Consider the following 12956-nt stretch of genomic DNA (forward strand, 5'->3'; position numbering starts at 1 on the left):
TGGGAAATGCGTGTTATTATTCGGTTGAGAAGCTTTTATCATCTAGTCTGCTGTCAAAAAATCTGAAAGTTAGAATTTATAAAACAGTTATATTACCGGTTGTTCTGTATGGTTGTGAAACTTGGACTCTCACTCTCAGAGAGGAACATAGGTTAAGGGTGTTTGAGAATAAGGCGCATAGGAAAATATTTGGGTCTAAGCGGGATGAAGTTACAGGAGAATGGAGAAAGTTACACAACACAGAACTGCACACATTGTATTCTTCACCTGACATAATTAGGAACATTAAATCCAGACGTTTGAGATGGGCAGGGCATGTAGCACGTATGGGCGAATCCAGAAATGCATATAGAATGTTAGTTGGGAGACCGGAGGGAAAACGACCTTTGGGGAGGCCGAGACGTAGATGGGAGGATAATATTAAAATGGATTTGAGGGAGGTGGGATATGATGATAGAGACTGGATTAATCTTGCACAGGATAGGGACCGATGGCGGGCTTATGTGAGGGCGGCAATGAACCTTCGGGTTCCTTAAAAGCCATTTGTAAGTAAGTAATATAATATAATATAATATAATATAATATAATATAATATAATATAAAACATATAATATAACGTAATATGTAATATATATATATATATAACATAATATATGCTATGATATGATATGATATATCATAAACTGTAATATACTATACTATGATATAACAAAGAACTCCTCCTCCCATGATACATTAAAAGCATTGGGAGCAGCGGGTCGCTTTAGTGTATGAGCGGAAGCTCCGTCTTCAAAGTTCGCCATCATACTACAAAGTCACCACTTCACTGACACTGAATGACGTACAGTATGCATACGTCACAACGCTCGGAAGAACCGCTCTTTAAAGCACACAGCGCTCATTTCTCAGAATCACGTGATGTGCCCAGCCCTGGTCTAGCCAAACGTATGGAGAACAACAGAAGAGGTAACTCTTCAGATCGTATTAATTTGGAACTGGCCTGAAACCTCATTTCTAAAATCTTAATTAATCTTCTTGTTCAATTTACATTTAATTAAAATACGATAAAACAAAGAAGATGATACTGATGTTGGTGATAGTTACAGCACGGAGTTGTTATTGGTTTGGTTTATTCTCGAACGTTCGTCACAATAATGGTAAAAGAATTACCTCAACAGACTGGTAGGTATGTCTGGATCATCTGCAAGTGGGCTACATAACGTCCATTACATCTCAAACTTTTTTAATCGCTGTACCTCAGTACACAACGCAGAATTGCACACTGTTATTTCCGTTGTGACTCCTCCTCTTTGCTTACGTCTTAGGAAGTGAAGGCTCTATAAAGTCTAGGTAAATAGTATCGTTAGCCATTTTTGTTCTTTCGTTGCCGAGCTACCAGACGAGGAATCTATTTGCTGCACCGTTAAACATTATCATGTTGTAGCTCCTATGATAATAAATCAAACGCAGTTTAATTCAGCAAATAATTGAGCGGCAAATAACGTCCTCGTGTGCTTTCTGCGAACGCCAACGAAAGAGCCAAAATGGCGGACGATTATATTAAGTATCTATCGAGCCTTAGGAAATTCATAACGCCATCATAAGCGAATCGCAAGACGCACACGTTTAAATGAAGCCGACTTGCAACGTGATTGGCTGCCGGAAATAAGAGTGACGGGACTATAAATCCAGACGTTTCAGATGGGCAGAGCATGTAGCGCGTATGGGCGAATCCAGAAATGTTAATGTTATGTTTTATTTAACGACGCTCGCAACTGCAGAGGTTATATCAGCGTCGCCGGATGTGCCGGAATTTTGTCCCGCAGGAGTTCTTTTACATGCCAGTAAATCTACTGACATGAGCCTGTCGCATTTAAGCACACTTAAATGCCATCGACCTGGCCCGGGATCGAACCCGCGACCTTGGGCATAGAAGGCCAGCGCTATACCAACTTGCCAAGAATCCAGAAATGCATATAGAGTGTTAGTTTTGAGGCCGGAGGGAAAAAGTCCTTTGGGAAGGTCGAGATGTAGATGGGAGGATAATATTAAAATGGATTTGAGGGAGGTGGGATATGATGATAGAGATTGGATTAATCTTGCACAGGATAGGGACCGTTGGCGGGCTTATGTGAGGGGGGCAATGAACCTTCAGGTTCGTTAAAAGCCGTAAGTAAGTAAATATCTCAGTACATGCTGATCCACGTTTGCAATATGTTTTAGATTCCATGCAAAATAACGCAATTGACCAACAGCTTCCCGGATCTAATATATTGTGATTTTTATCTGTAGGCTATATGTGTAATCCACATGCAGAAACTGAAGATATTTAATTAATTAATGTATTTATTTATTTACTTATTTATTTATCTGTTTATTTATGTATTTATCTATTTCTTTATTTAATTCTTTACTTGTTTGATTACTTATGTACTTATCTATTTATCTATCTATTTATTTATCTATTTATTTACTTATTTATTTATTTATCTATCTATCTATTTATTTATCTATTTGTTTATTTAATTATTTACTTGTTTAATTACTTACGTACTAATCTATTTATCTATATATTTATTTATCTATTTATTTACTTATTTATATACTTATTTATTTATTTATCTATTTATTTATCTATTTCTTTATTTAATTATTTACTTGTTTGATTACTTATGTACGTATCTATTTATTTATATATCCAGTTATTTATCTTTTTATTTACTTATTTATTTATTTATTTACCTATTTCTTTATTTAATTATTTACTTGTTTAATTACTTACATACTTATCTATTTATCTATCTATCTATTTATCTATTTATTTACTTATATCTATATTTATTTATTTATTTATCTATTTCTTTATTTAATTATTTACTTGTTTGATTACTTATGTACTTATCTATTTATTTATATATCCATTTATTTATCTTTTTATTTACTTATTTATTTATTTATTTATCTATTTCTTTATTTAATTATTTACTTGTTTAATTACTTACGTACTTATCTATTTATCTATCTATCTACTTATCTATTTATTTACTTATTTCTATACTTTTTTATTTATTTATCTATTTCTTTATTAATTATTTACTTATTTAATCACTTACGTACTTATCTATTTATCTATATATTTATTCATCTATTTATTTACTTATTTATATACTTTTTATTTATTTATCTATTTCTTTATTTAATTATTTACTTGTTTGATTACTTATGTACGTATCTATTTATTTATATATCTCATTTATCTTTTTATTTACTTATTTATATACTTATTTATTTATTTATCTATTTATTTACTTATTTATATACTTATTTATTTATTCATTCATTCATTCATTCATTCATTCATTCATCTAGTTATTGATTGATTGATTGATTTATTTATTTATTTATTCATTCATCTAGTTATTTATTTATTTATTAATTCATCTAGTTATTGATTTATTGATTTATTTATATATTTGTTTGTTTGTTTGCTTGCTTGCTCGCTTGTTCGTTCGTTCCTTCGTTCGTTCGTTCCTTCGTTCGTTCGTTTGTTTGTTTGAATGAATGAATGAAGTTTAGGTTTTTTTGAAATTAATTGCGTCACAAACCAATGCTTGGCTTTCGCGTGCCCCTTGGTAAGCCTGCAGTATTTCTGAACATGCTTATTCGGCTGTCACTCGCTGTTGCCCGGCAACGTTTGGAAGTGCGCAGGATCCAAGTGTTCAAAGTGCGATGTCGCGTTGTTCCATTCCTACTTCGTTAGCTTATTTTAGGCTAATCATAAAGTATAAAATGGCTAGCTCTTTGTCACGCCACGCGTTGGTGGGTGTGAAAGTATTACATATGCGCACCACAATGCAGGAAGTGCTGTGTCTAGTCTTTTGCCACAAAAGTCTAAAGGCTGTTTAACCGTGTTCTGCGTCATCGCTCCCCCTTCTGTGGTACCTACGTAGCCTGTTACGTTAATCCATTTTCGACTTTTTCCCTTCAAAATTTATCTAGATTCCTTCAATGGAACTGTGAGAAACACAGTGAGACAAATGGACTACAGGCTTGGAATTGAAATATATTATCTTCCACAGCACTTAATGCCCTTGATTGATTGATTAACCAGAGATAAAATCGAACAAGATAATCAGCCCAAGAGGGATTTGAAATAACGACCGAGTGCACCATCAGAGTACGCCTACGACATTCAGTTTAAAATGTTTAAAAGATTGAGAATGTGAATTTGATTATTTGCAAGTGTATATCATTTTATTTTTCTCAATTGTAGTATACAATATTATGTTTCAGTAAGATTTTATGCTATTGTGCATATTCCCAAATTGGAAATTTGTGCTTATTTAGTTACAGCAATTATGTCTTCTGTATTCTATTTAAAAAGATTTTTTAAATATATTTGTTGGGTAAGAATTACTAAATCACATCTTATGCCGTTGTGTTCACTCCAAAAGAGAATAATTAAATATTTTTTTGCCAAGGCCTGTTCATTACCCAACACATTTGAATTTTTTTTTTAATATTCACTCCATAATATTGAACAAATTTATAATAATTTACGAGTAACTCTGTTCAACTTTTTTCATAAAACTCGTTATAAGTATAAAGTTGGCATGGAAACATTTCATAATATTATGTGAGATATGTTACCTCTTTTACTTTAACTAAAATACAATACAAAATCTGGGCAAATTCATTCTTCATATATGGACCAAGATTATACAATTAATTTATTAAGGGGAGGCAGAGGTGAAATTTTCGAACAAAACTGAAGAAAAAATGAAAATTTGTTTTTTTCCATTTATATTATATTTATTTTCATATTCCGATGTTAGTTTTTGATTTTGTGCCCTTAAAAGTATTAAATTAAAACCAAGATAACTGTATTACTGTATTATTCCCATAATAAACTAATACTTATCATTATTTATATACCTTCTGTGAACATATAAATAAAAAGAAATATTGAAAATTTCTGACAATATGGTGCATGCAGCATTTTATATCAAACGATATAAAGGTTTATAAAATTATTAATATTTACAGAACTATTGTACTTAGAAAGTTGAAACTTGGCATGTCCATTACTAATAACATACTTAGTATCCATGATCAATTTCAAACAAATCGGATAAATTTTGTGGATTTTGAAATATTCACCTCTGCCTCCCTTTAAGATAAATAACATTTTCTGTAAGAGAATTAAATATTATAGTGGTTTAAATTGAAATTACCCATTATATACTTTTTTCGTATCTTAGATATATTCTTTGGACTCGTGTGTTTTCTTTTTTATTTGCTATTTACAATATTTTAACATTATCATTTAACTTTTAGTATTACATCATGTGACTGGAACTGTTCCTTGCTCTTTTGGGTGCAAACTGTATATTTTGAATATGCATTTTGTAATATGTAACTTCAATTTCAATAAATTCAATTTTAAATCCAAATTTCGAAATTGGTAATTTTTGTATTTTATTTCACTTACGTAACTCACACAAACGTATTACTTATTGTAGGATGAAAACCTTAATGCGGGTTAAGAGTTAAATTTCGATATACAGATTAATTTCTCCTGGTTTATGAATTACCATGGTAACTGAGAAAGGAAACTTGCTCTATTGGCAATTGCCAAATAATTTTTAAAATTTCAGGTCTCATTAATTTGAGGACTTGAAAGCGTGTCGTTTATGAGTTATCACACAACTTCTTGAGCACATTGTCTCTAGTGCGAACACCGTCCTCGCCCACTGTTACCTTTGTCTCTGTCTGATGTACCTGCCCGCGAGGTGATGGCCCAGGAAGAAGGGGTTTTTGGGGAGGGGGGAGAACGTGGTCAAACGCATTGCTCGGTCTGGTTGGTTGGAAATAACGCCTTCTTCTCTTGCCCTGAACTGCTCTCATCACATCTTCTTCGGGGTCGGTCATAGGGCATCTCCTTCTCTCCGACGCGAGTCCCCATTCAACATCTCCCTCTGCATGTGACGAGCTCCCAGTGCTTCTGCTGCTGAACGCTTCGCACTTGTTTTCTACCTTGCTCTACCCTTCTCCCTTCCCCCTCCCGGGTCCCCCTCCTCCGCGGTCGCTATTTACCGTGTACTAACCACTGCACCTTGGAACGAAAGCTTCACGGGACGCATTCTCATTCGTTTGTGGCAGACGGAGTTGCTCGGACAGGTGCAAAGGTGCGGAGCGCCGAACATAACCTAAATTCAACATCGAGTGCATTTTTTTCACCTGTGGTTCCGAGGACTTGCGAAGCAGTGAGCACTACAAATCTGCAGTCAACTTTTAACGAAGGGATTACACTATAACTTCACTTGCCAACTGTGTTAGCGTGTGTGGCGAACGACTTTTACATTCACGTGTTTTTCCTCATTGCGTACGAGTGTTTCCTGTGTTTGTACTCATTGTCAACAGCAAATCAGAAGCGGGTTGTGCATTTCTTCAATGAATGAGACATCGTGTAGCGATATATTTCTAGATTAACCAATCCGAATACAGAATGTGTATTACGGCAGAACTGAAGAAGTGATCGTTTTTAAAATTTGACATCCACATAACATCGTGTGCATCGTTCCCAAAAAAAGTGACCAATTGATACTGAGTGTTTGTGGAAATTAAGATTTGTCTAATAGTGATGTAAAAGAGTGCCGATAATCCCAAGTTTTGGAAGGTTCACTCTCTTGACTAGTAGGTACTGGATGTTGTTAGCAAGGACCTACAGAACAAATATGTCAGCTTTGTTTAATCTACCAATTTGCATACTAAAAAGACGTGGTCTTGTGAGTGTTGGGAAACCCGAGTTAAAACACGACTCCATGTTGTACTGGTAATAATCATAATAAAAAGAATCTATGAACCTCTTGTTAACATAATTACTACATACCCGAGAAACAATGTGCTAAACATTGTGTTGTGTTCAGACTTTCTGAGAGTGACGTTAAGATTTAATGACAATCATTTTCATATGCGTTTGTGAGATATCGAGTGAAATATTTCTATAACACGCAAATAAGATCAGAATTCATTAACTTGAAATATAAGTTGCAGTACAGTGTACGTTGGCAGTTTCTTTAAGGATAAAGATTATTATTATTATTCGTTTTATGTGGGTCAAAAGGCCAATAAATATACTAGAAATAAAACTATATGAAATATGGTTGTGGCTGCTGAGTCATCGCTGCTATAGATACGGATCTTGTTCTGTCAAGTTGGCCGCAACATAGTTGTCACCAGCCGCCGCCACTGCCCGCGACCTCCCGGAGGAAGAGTAGCGCCTCTATATGATGAGGGAATTGGACACGGTCAGTCCAGTGGTCTGGCCAGCTTGGTGTTACACAGGTATTGTCAATATTCCATTGTGACAACCTCTCTTTTCGTTGTCTTGCCCTTGAAATAACCCCCGCGACAGCGTTTTCTTTGAACTACCTGATTAATTGGCTAGTATACGCTTTCATTATGTAACTGTATTACGTATAAATATTCTATGACTAACTTTTGCTTTGTGTACTAATTATGTCGATCCGGGCGCGGCGATATGCGTTTAACATGCATTTTACGGTGTTCTGTAACCATTGTATTCGATTCAGATTCTGTAGTAACACGCATATGTGCTGTTATTGATGTCCTCTGCTGTACTGAAGAAGTATAATAGAAGTGGTGTCACATTTTTGGGTTTTTACACTGTGTTATAGACCCAGGTACATCCAAAACGTTTCGGAGCATAGCATCGCCTCTATCACGACAGAATGCATGTTTAATCTATAGGGATATCCTGTACTAACACCAACAGAGAGCGCGTTTTGCGTGTGCATTTGTTTTTTCCGGTATATAAACATTGAGGATTTACGTAGTATATTAGTGCATTAAATACTCTTAAAAACAGTTGAAAAAGCCAAATTTTTGCTGTGTTCCTATATGTAAAAACAAGGGAAAGCCTTTTGTCTTCATTCAGATCCCGAAATATTCTGAATATATTTAAAGAAAAAAATATCAAAAGTCCTTCAATAACTGTCTATTCAAAATACAAAATATTACATAGGTTACATGAACGTATCTTTGACTAGCACTTTCGCCATTATAATAGCATCTTCAGGTCAGACTTGCGTGATATTAAGCTTTTCATATAAAGACGTAGATGGACAAGTAACATCGAAATGTGTTAAGGTACATGACGTGAGAATATAAAAATACAATGATAAGAAAAACAAGTAAAATTTGACTTATGAACAGTGGAATATATACAGACGTAGACAAATTATTAACAAAATTGACGATTTTTATGATAATTCTGTTTACAAAATTTGATTTTTCAATTTAGACTACAGTTGACAATTTTGGATATTTCCATCATTACAGTAGACAGAAATATGCAAAAATGTCAACTGTAGTTTAAATTGAAGAGTCAAGTTTTGTAAAAATATACAATAAAAATCTTCAATTTTGGTAATAATTTGTAAATTAGCAAAAATGTCAACTGCATTGAAGAGTCAAATTTTGTAAAAATATAAAACAAAAATTTTCAGTTTTGCTAATAATTTGAAAATATCCAAATTGTCAACTGTAGTCCAAATTGAAGAATCGAATTTTGTAAAAATATGCAATAAAAACCTTCAGTTTTGCTAATAATTTGTAAATATGCAAAAATGTCAAATGTAGTCCAAATTGAGGAGTTAAATTTTGAAAAATATACAATACAAATCTTCAATTTTGCTAATAATTTGGAAACACACAAAAATGTCAACTGTAGTCTAAATTGAAGAATCATATTTTGTAAAAATATATAATAAAAATCTTCAATTTTGCTAATAATTTGTCCACGTCTGTATATATGTGTATGACAGTTAGACTTCAATTTTTAAACAAATTTTGATCTATAAGCTGCATACATGTTTCTGCAGGCTTTAACTCCAAATACTTTTATGTATTAATTTTTGAGACCTCATGAAGGTTCAACTGTCATATATATTCGACTGTTCATAAGTCAAATTTTACTTGTTTTTCTTATCATTGTATTTTTATATTTTCACGTCATGTACCTTAACACATTTCGATGTTACTTGTCCATCTACGTCTTTACATGAAAAGCTTAACATCACGCAAGTCTGACCTGAAGATGCTATTATAATGGCGAAAGCGCTAGTCAAAAATACGTTCATGTAACCTATGTAATATTTTGTATTTTGAATAGACAGTTATTGAAGGACTTTTGATATTTATTTCTTTAAATTTGTTAACTTGTCGGACCAACATGGCTTTCAAATTCTGAATATATGTTTTAAACCTTAAAAAATTTAACTCATTAAATTGCACCTCGAAAGTGCTAGCTATTAAACAAAAATAACTACTTCAAGTAAGGAATTGTTGGCTACAGTTCTATTTTGGAAGAGGGAAAAGAAAAAATTAATAAAAAGATATGCAACCTCGGCACAATTAGATTATATTCAGTACTTCTAGGAGTCTCCGAAATTTATGCCAGTATTTTACGCCTGCAGTAAACTCTCGATTAACTGGGATATATTTATTATCCAGGACGATCCATAGTGAAATCCATTTCGTGAATAAGTTTTTAATGTGCTGTAGAATTAAAGCCATGTTTTCACTTCAAATTTTCAAAATCATCCTACATAGTATTCAAAACTGCATGTCCTTAAGCTACAAAACACAGAAATAATCGTGATACTGCTGCGATCATATTATATCATATTATCAAACATAGCATTTGATCTTTCTGTAACTAGAGAAAAAAAATGCGAGGAATTCAATCTCGATAGTCCCTTCCCTATGGAAAAAAACACATTGGTGGCTGCATATCGTGTTCTTGTTTAGAATCATGAATATTCAATTTACTCGTACCTATATTCTACATACTATAGATTTCCCCATCCATCTCTTAAAGGAATCGCTCTGTATTATACAAGTTTACGCTGTTATTTATTATATATTAAATTAAATTATGAGATAAGAAAATACTGAATTATATTAAATTATAGTCTACTAGACTATACAACATAATTATAAATATAATTTTGACACACACAGAAACCAACATGCGGGAGGACATAATCACCTGTAGCATATGACATAATATAGCCCTACAACATATTATGCCGCATGGAACGCTCCTGCCACCTAACGGTAAAACTTGGCATAAGATATCCCTATTGAATCCGTTAACAAGATCCTGATGCGTAGTTCCGAAACTCCGGCTGCTTCTGCGTGTATGAAATGACGTAAAAACGGAAAAAAAGTTCGCAGCAAGTTGTATGACGTTAAACTCTTAAATTATACTGAACTGTACTAATTTGCTGTATTTTTTCTGTTAGTTGTAAGAACTCCAAATAATAAGACAGGATGTAAACTCATACAAAGGGAATGAAAAGTACATTTCTCGATTGTTTGAGTTACAATTCAGCCAAGTTAAGATATATATTATTATAATGTATCGAAGTACATATGATATTTCCATGCAGATATTCTGCGTCATCATACGATGAAAAAGTAATGGAACGGAGAAAAATTCTCTCCGGCGCCGGGATTTGAACCCGGGTTTTCAGCTCTACGTGCTGACGCTTTATCCACTAGAGGGAACCCAAGAGTTGGAACTTAAAACTGAGAAGATTCTTCCGACGCCTGGGTGGAATCCGGTGTGGCTTAGTGGATAAAGCGTCAGCACGTAGAGCTGAAAACCCGGGTTCAAATCCCGGCGCCGGAGAGAATTTTTCTCCGTTCCATTACTCTTTCATCGCAAGTTAAGATAGATTAAATTATACAGGGACATCATTTTATTTTACTTCAATTTTTATTGTACCTGAGTTTTTTAATGTACTTCACTCTCACCCCTCCTACTAATGAAGTTCAACCGTCCTCCACACAGATATACAGTCATAGTAGTCTTACGGTCATAGTAAACAGAACGTTCCAAAAATATGTCCGCGTTTTCCAGTGACGAAAGAGCTTTCAATATTGAATCATTTTCGTGAAGATTGAATTTACAATACGTAAGGTACTCTTCTATAGACTAGGTACAGAATTATTTCAACATGAGTTACTAGTACGAAGGACGAAACTGGTAATTGGAATTAGATGCAATAGTCTATAGTGCGATAATATGCACAAAAAAACTGAAGCCTGTATCGAAATGAACGGCCACCATTTTCAAAAATGTGTTTAAATATCCATATTATGATTATTTTTCAATTTAACTTCATTCTCTACATTGTACGCTAATGTGCTGTAGATAGTATAATATACACTGCATAATGAATACGTTCGCATGGATAATTCAGTTCGTGAGTAAAAACACTTATTGTTAGTACTGTACTGTATTTTGATTAAACAAAAACCCAATGAAAATTATCAAACTCAAAGTTGCGACATTTCCTAGTTTACGTAAATGGACGAAGTATTTTTCTCCCCTTCTGTACCTAGTAAAGTTATTTGTTTATATTTTATGTCAGTATCATCGAACTCCGTTCGTGGAAGGGGTAGCAAACGGTGTTTTCTGTTTTCAACCGTTAATACAAATGTATAGCCAGGTCAATATTAAAAATATTAGTAAAAATAAAATGATGTCCCTGTACTTTGATGAAGTATTGTAGAGCTTTTGATATAAAGTTGTCGTGGACTATTTCGATGAAACATACAAGCGATCGCTGTCCGTACTTCACGCGACGGCTTCAACATTGTGTGGAAGCTAGGGTCCTCGGTACAAATCCCTTCCAAGGCGCAAATATTTGTAACAATTTATCCCTTGCTAACCTCATAGTAACGAAAGTATCACTTTGTTGTCAGTTTGAGAATTGCATAGGCAATCCTTTCGAAATGTGATCAAAATAACAATAAATTCAATTTACAAGTATTATAACAACACGGGAATATAAGTTTCAACGCTGCCGTCGAACCAATCTATTTAGTAAATTCTAATTTTTAGAATAAGAAAGATTAATTAAATTGTTAATTTAAATATATCGTCATTCAAATAGAATATTCCAGAATTCATAACGAAATGAATTTTAACGTAGGTCTTATTATATGTTATACCACAGTATACTATATACAGTAACGAAGCTTGAGTTGTGAGGGTGCTAAACAATAGACTGTGCCGGTACTTCACCGCATTGTCTTTAATGAGGCGATATTAGCGATCCTAGCGGTTAGCAACTATCTATGGATGGCTTCTTTTTTGATAATAATCTAAGTTGGAATTTTCAAGTTAAAGAAACGATAAAAAAAATCTGTTCCTCCATTCACTGTTTGAGTCGCTTGAGAAACTTCTTGCCCCAGCAACTAAAACTTACCCTAGTGCAAACCCTAGTAACGCCGCACTTCGATTATTGTGACGTTTTGTTAAGTGACCTAAGTTCTGAATTGTCAGTCAAGTTACAGCGAGCTCAGAATATGTGCGTCAGATACGTGTGCAACATCCGACGGTATGATCACATATCACCGTCCTTCGCAAGTCTCTCGTGGCTCCGACTTAAAAGAACTCAGAACTTTACACTCTTTGTCTTTACTCTTTCGAATTCTGCACACCTCAACACCAAATTACCTTTCGTCTCGTTTCTCTTATCTATACTCTAACCACGACGTAAATACCATATCACTTATCTGTGGCACGCTAAGTATACCTCTACATAGAACATCTTGTTATTCATCATCTTTTACAATATCCACCTCGCGTCAATGGAATTCCTTGTCACAAAGTATTAGGGGCTGCAAGACAATAAACACCTTTAAGAACAGCTTAAAAGATAACCTTATTAGCATTTCACTCCAATCATACTGATTTAAACTATCACTGACTACTTTGTTACTTTTTTCTTTAGACATCATCCTGATTGTGCTGTATTTTAATTGTCTCGTAATAATCTCTTTCTATTATCTAATATTATTTGAAATATATTAACATTCTATGTATTTTAGTTTAATTCTGCTACACAGTTTATTTC

General features: G+C 33.8%; 1 protein-coding gene across 1 annotated transcript in view; it reads left to right on the forward strand.

Moving 5' to 3' along the window:
- Positions 1 to 6135: 6135 nt before the first annotated feature.
- LOC138712618 (uncharacterized) overlaps positions 6136 to 12956 on the forward strand; it is a 512597-nt gene continuing 505776 nt past the window's right edge. The window contains exon 1 of the mRNA XM_069844586.1: positions 6136 to 7347. Within this exon, the coding sequence (XP_069700687.1) occupies positions 7290 to 7347 (58 nt within the window). The 5' untranslated portion in view covers positions 6136 to 7289. The remainder of the gene's footprint in view (positions 7348 to 12956) is intronic.

This window comes from Periplaneta americana, chromosome 13, assembly GCF_040183065.1.
Source record: "Periplaneta americana isolate PAMFEO1 chromosome 13, P.americana_PAMFEO1_priV1, whole genome shotgun sequence".
Lineage (NCBI taxonomy): Eukaryota > Metazoa > Arthropoda > Insecta > Blattodea > Blattidae > Periplaneta > Periplaneta americana.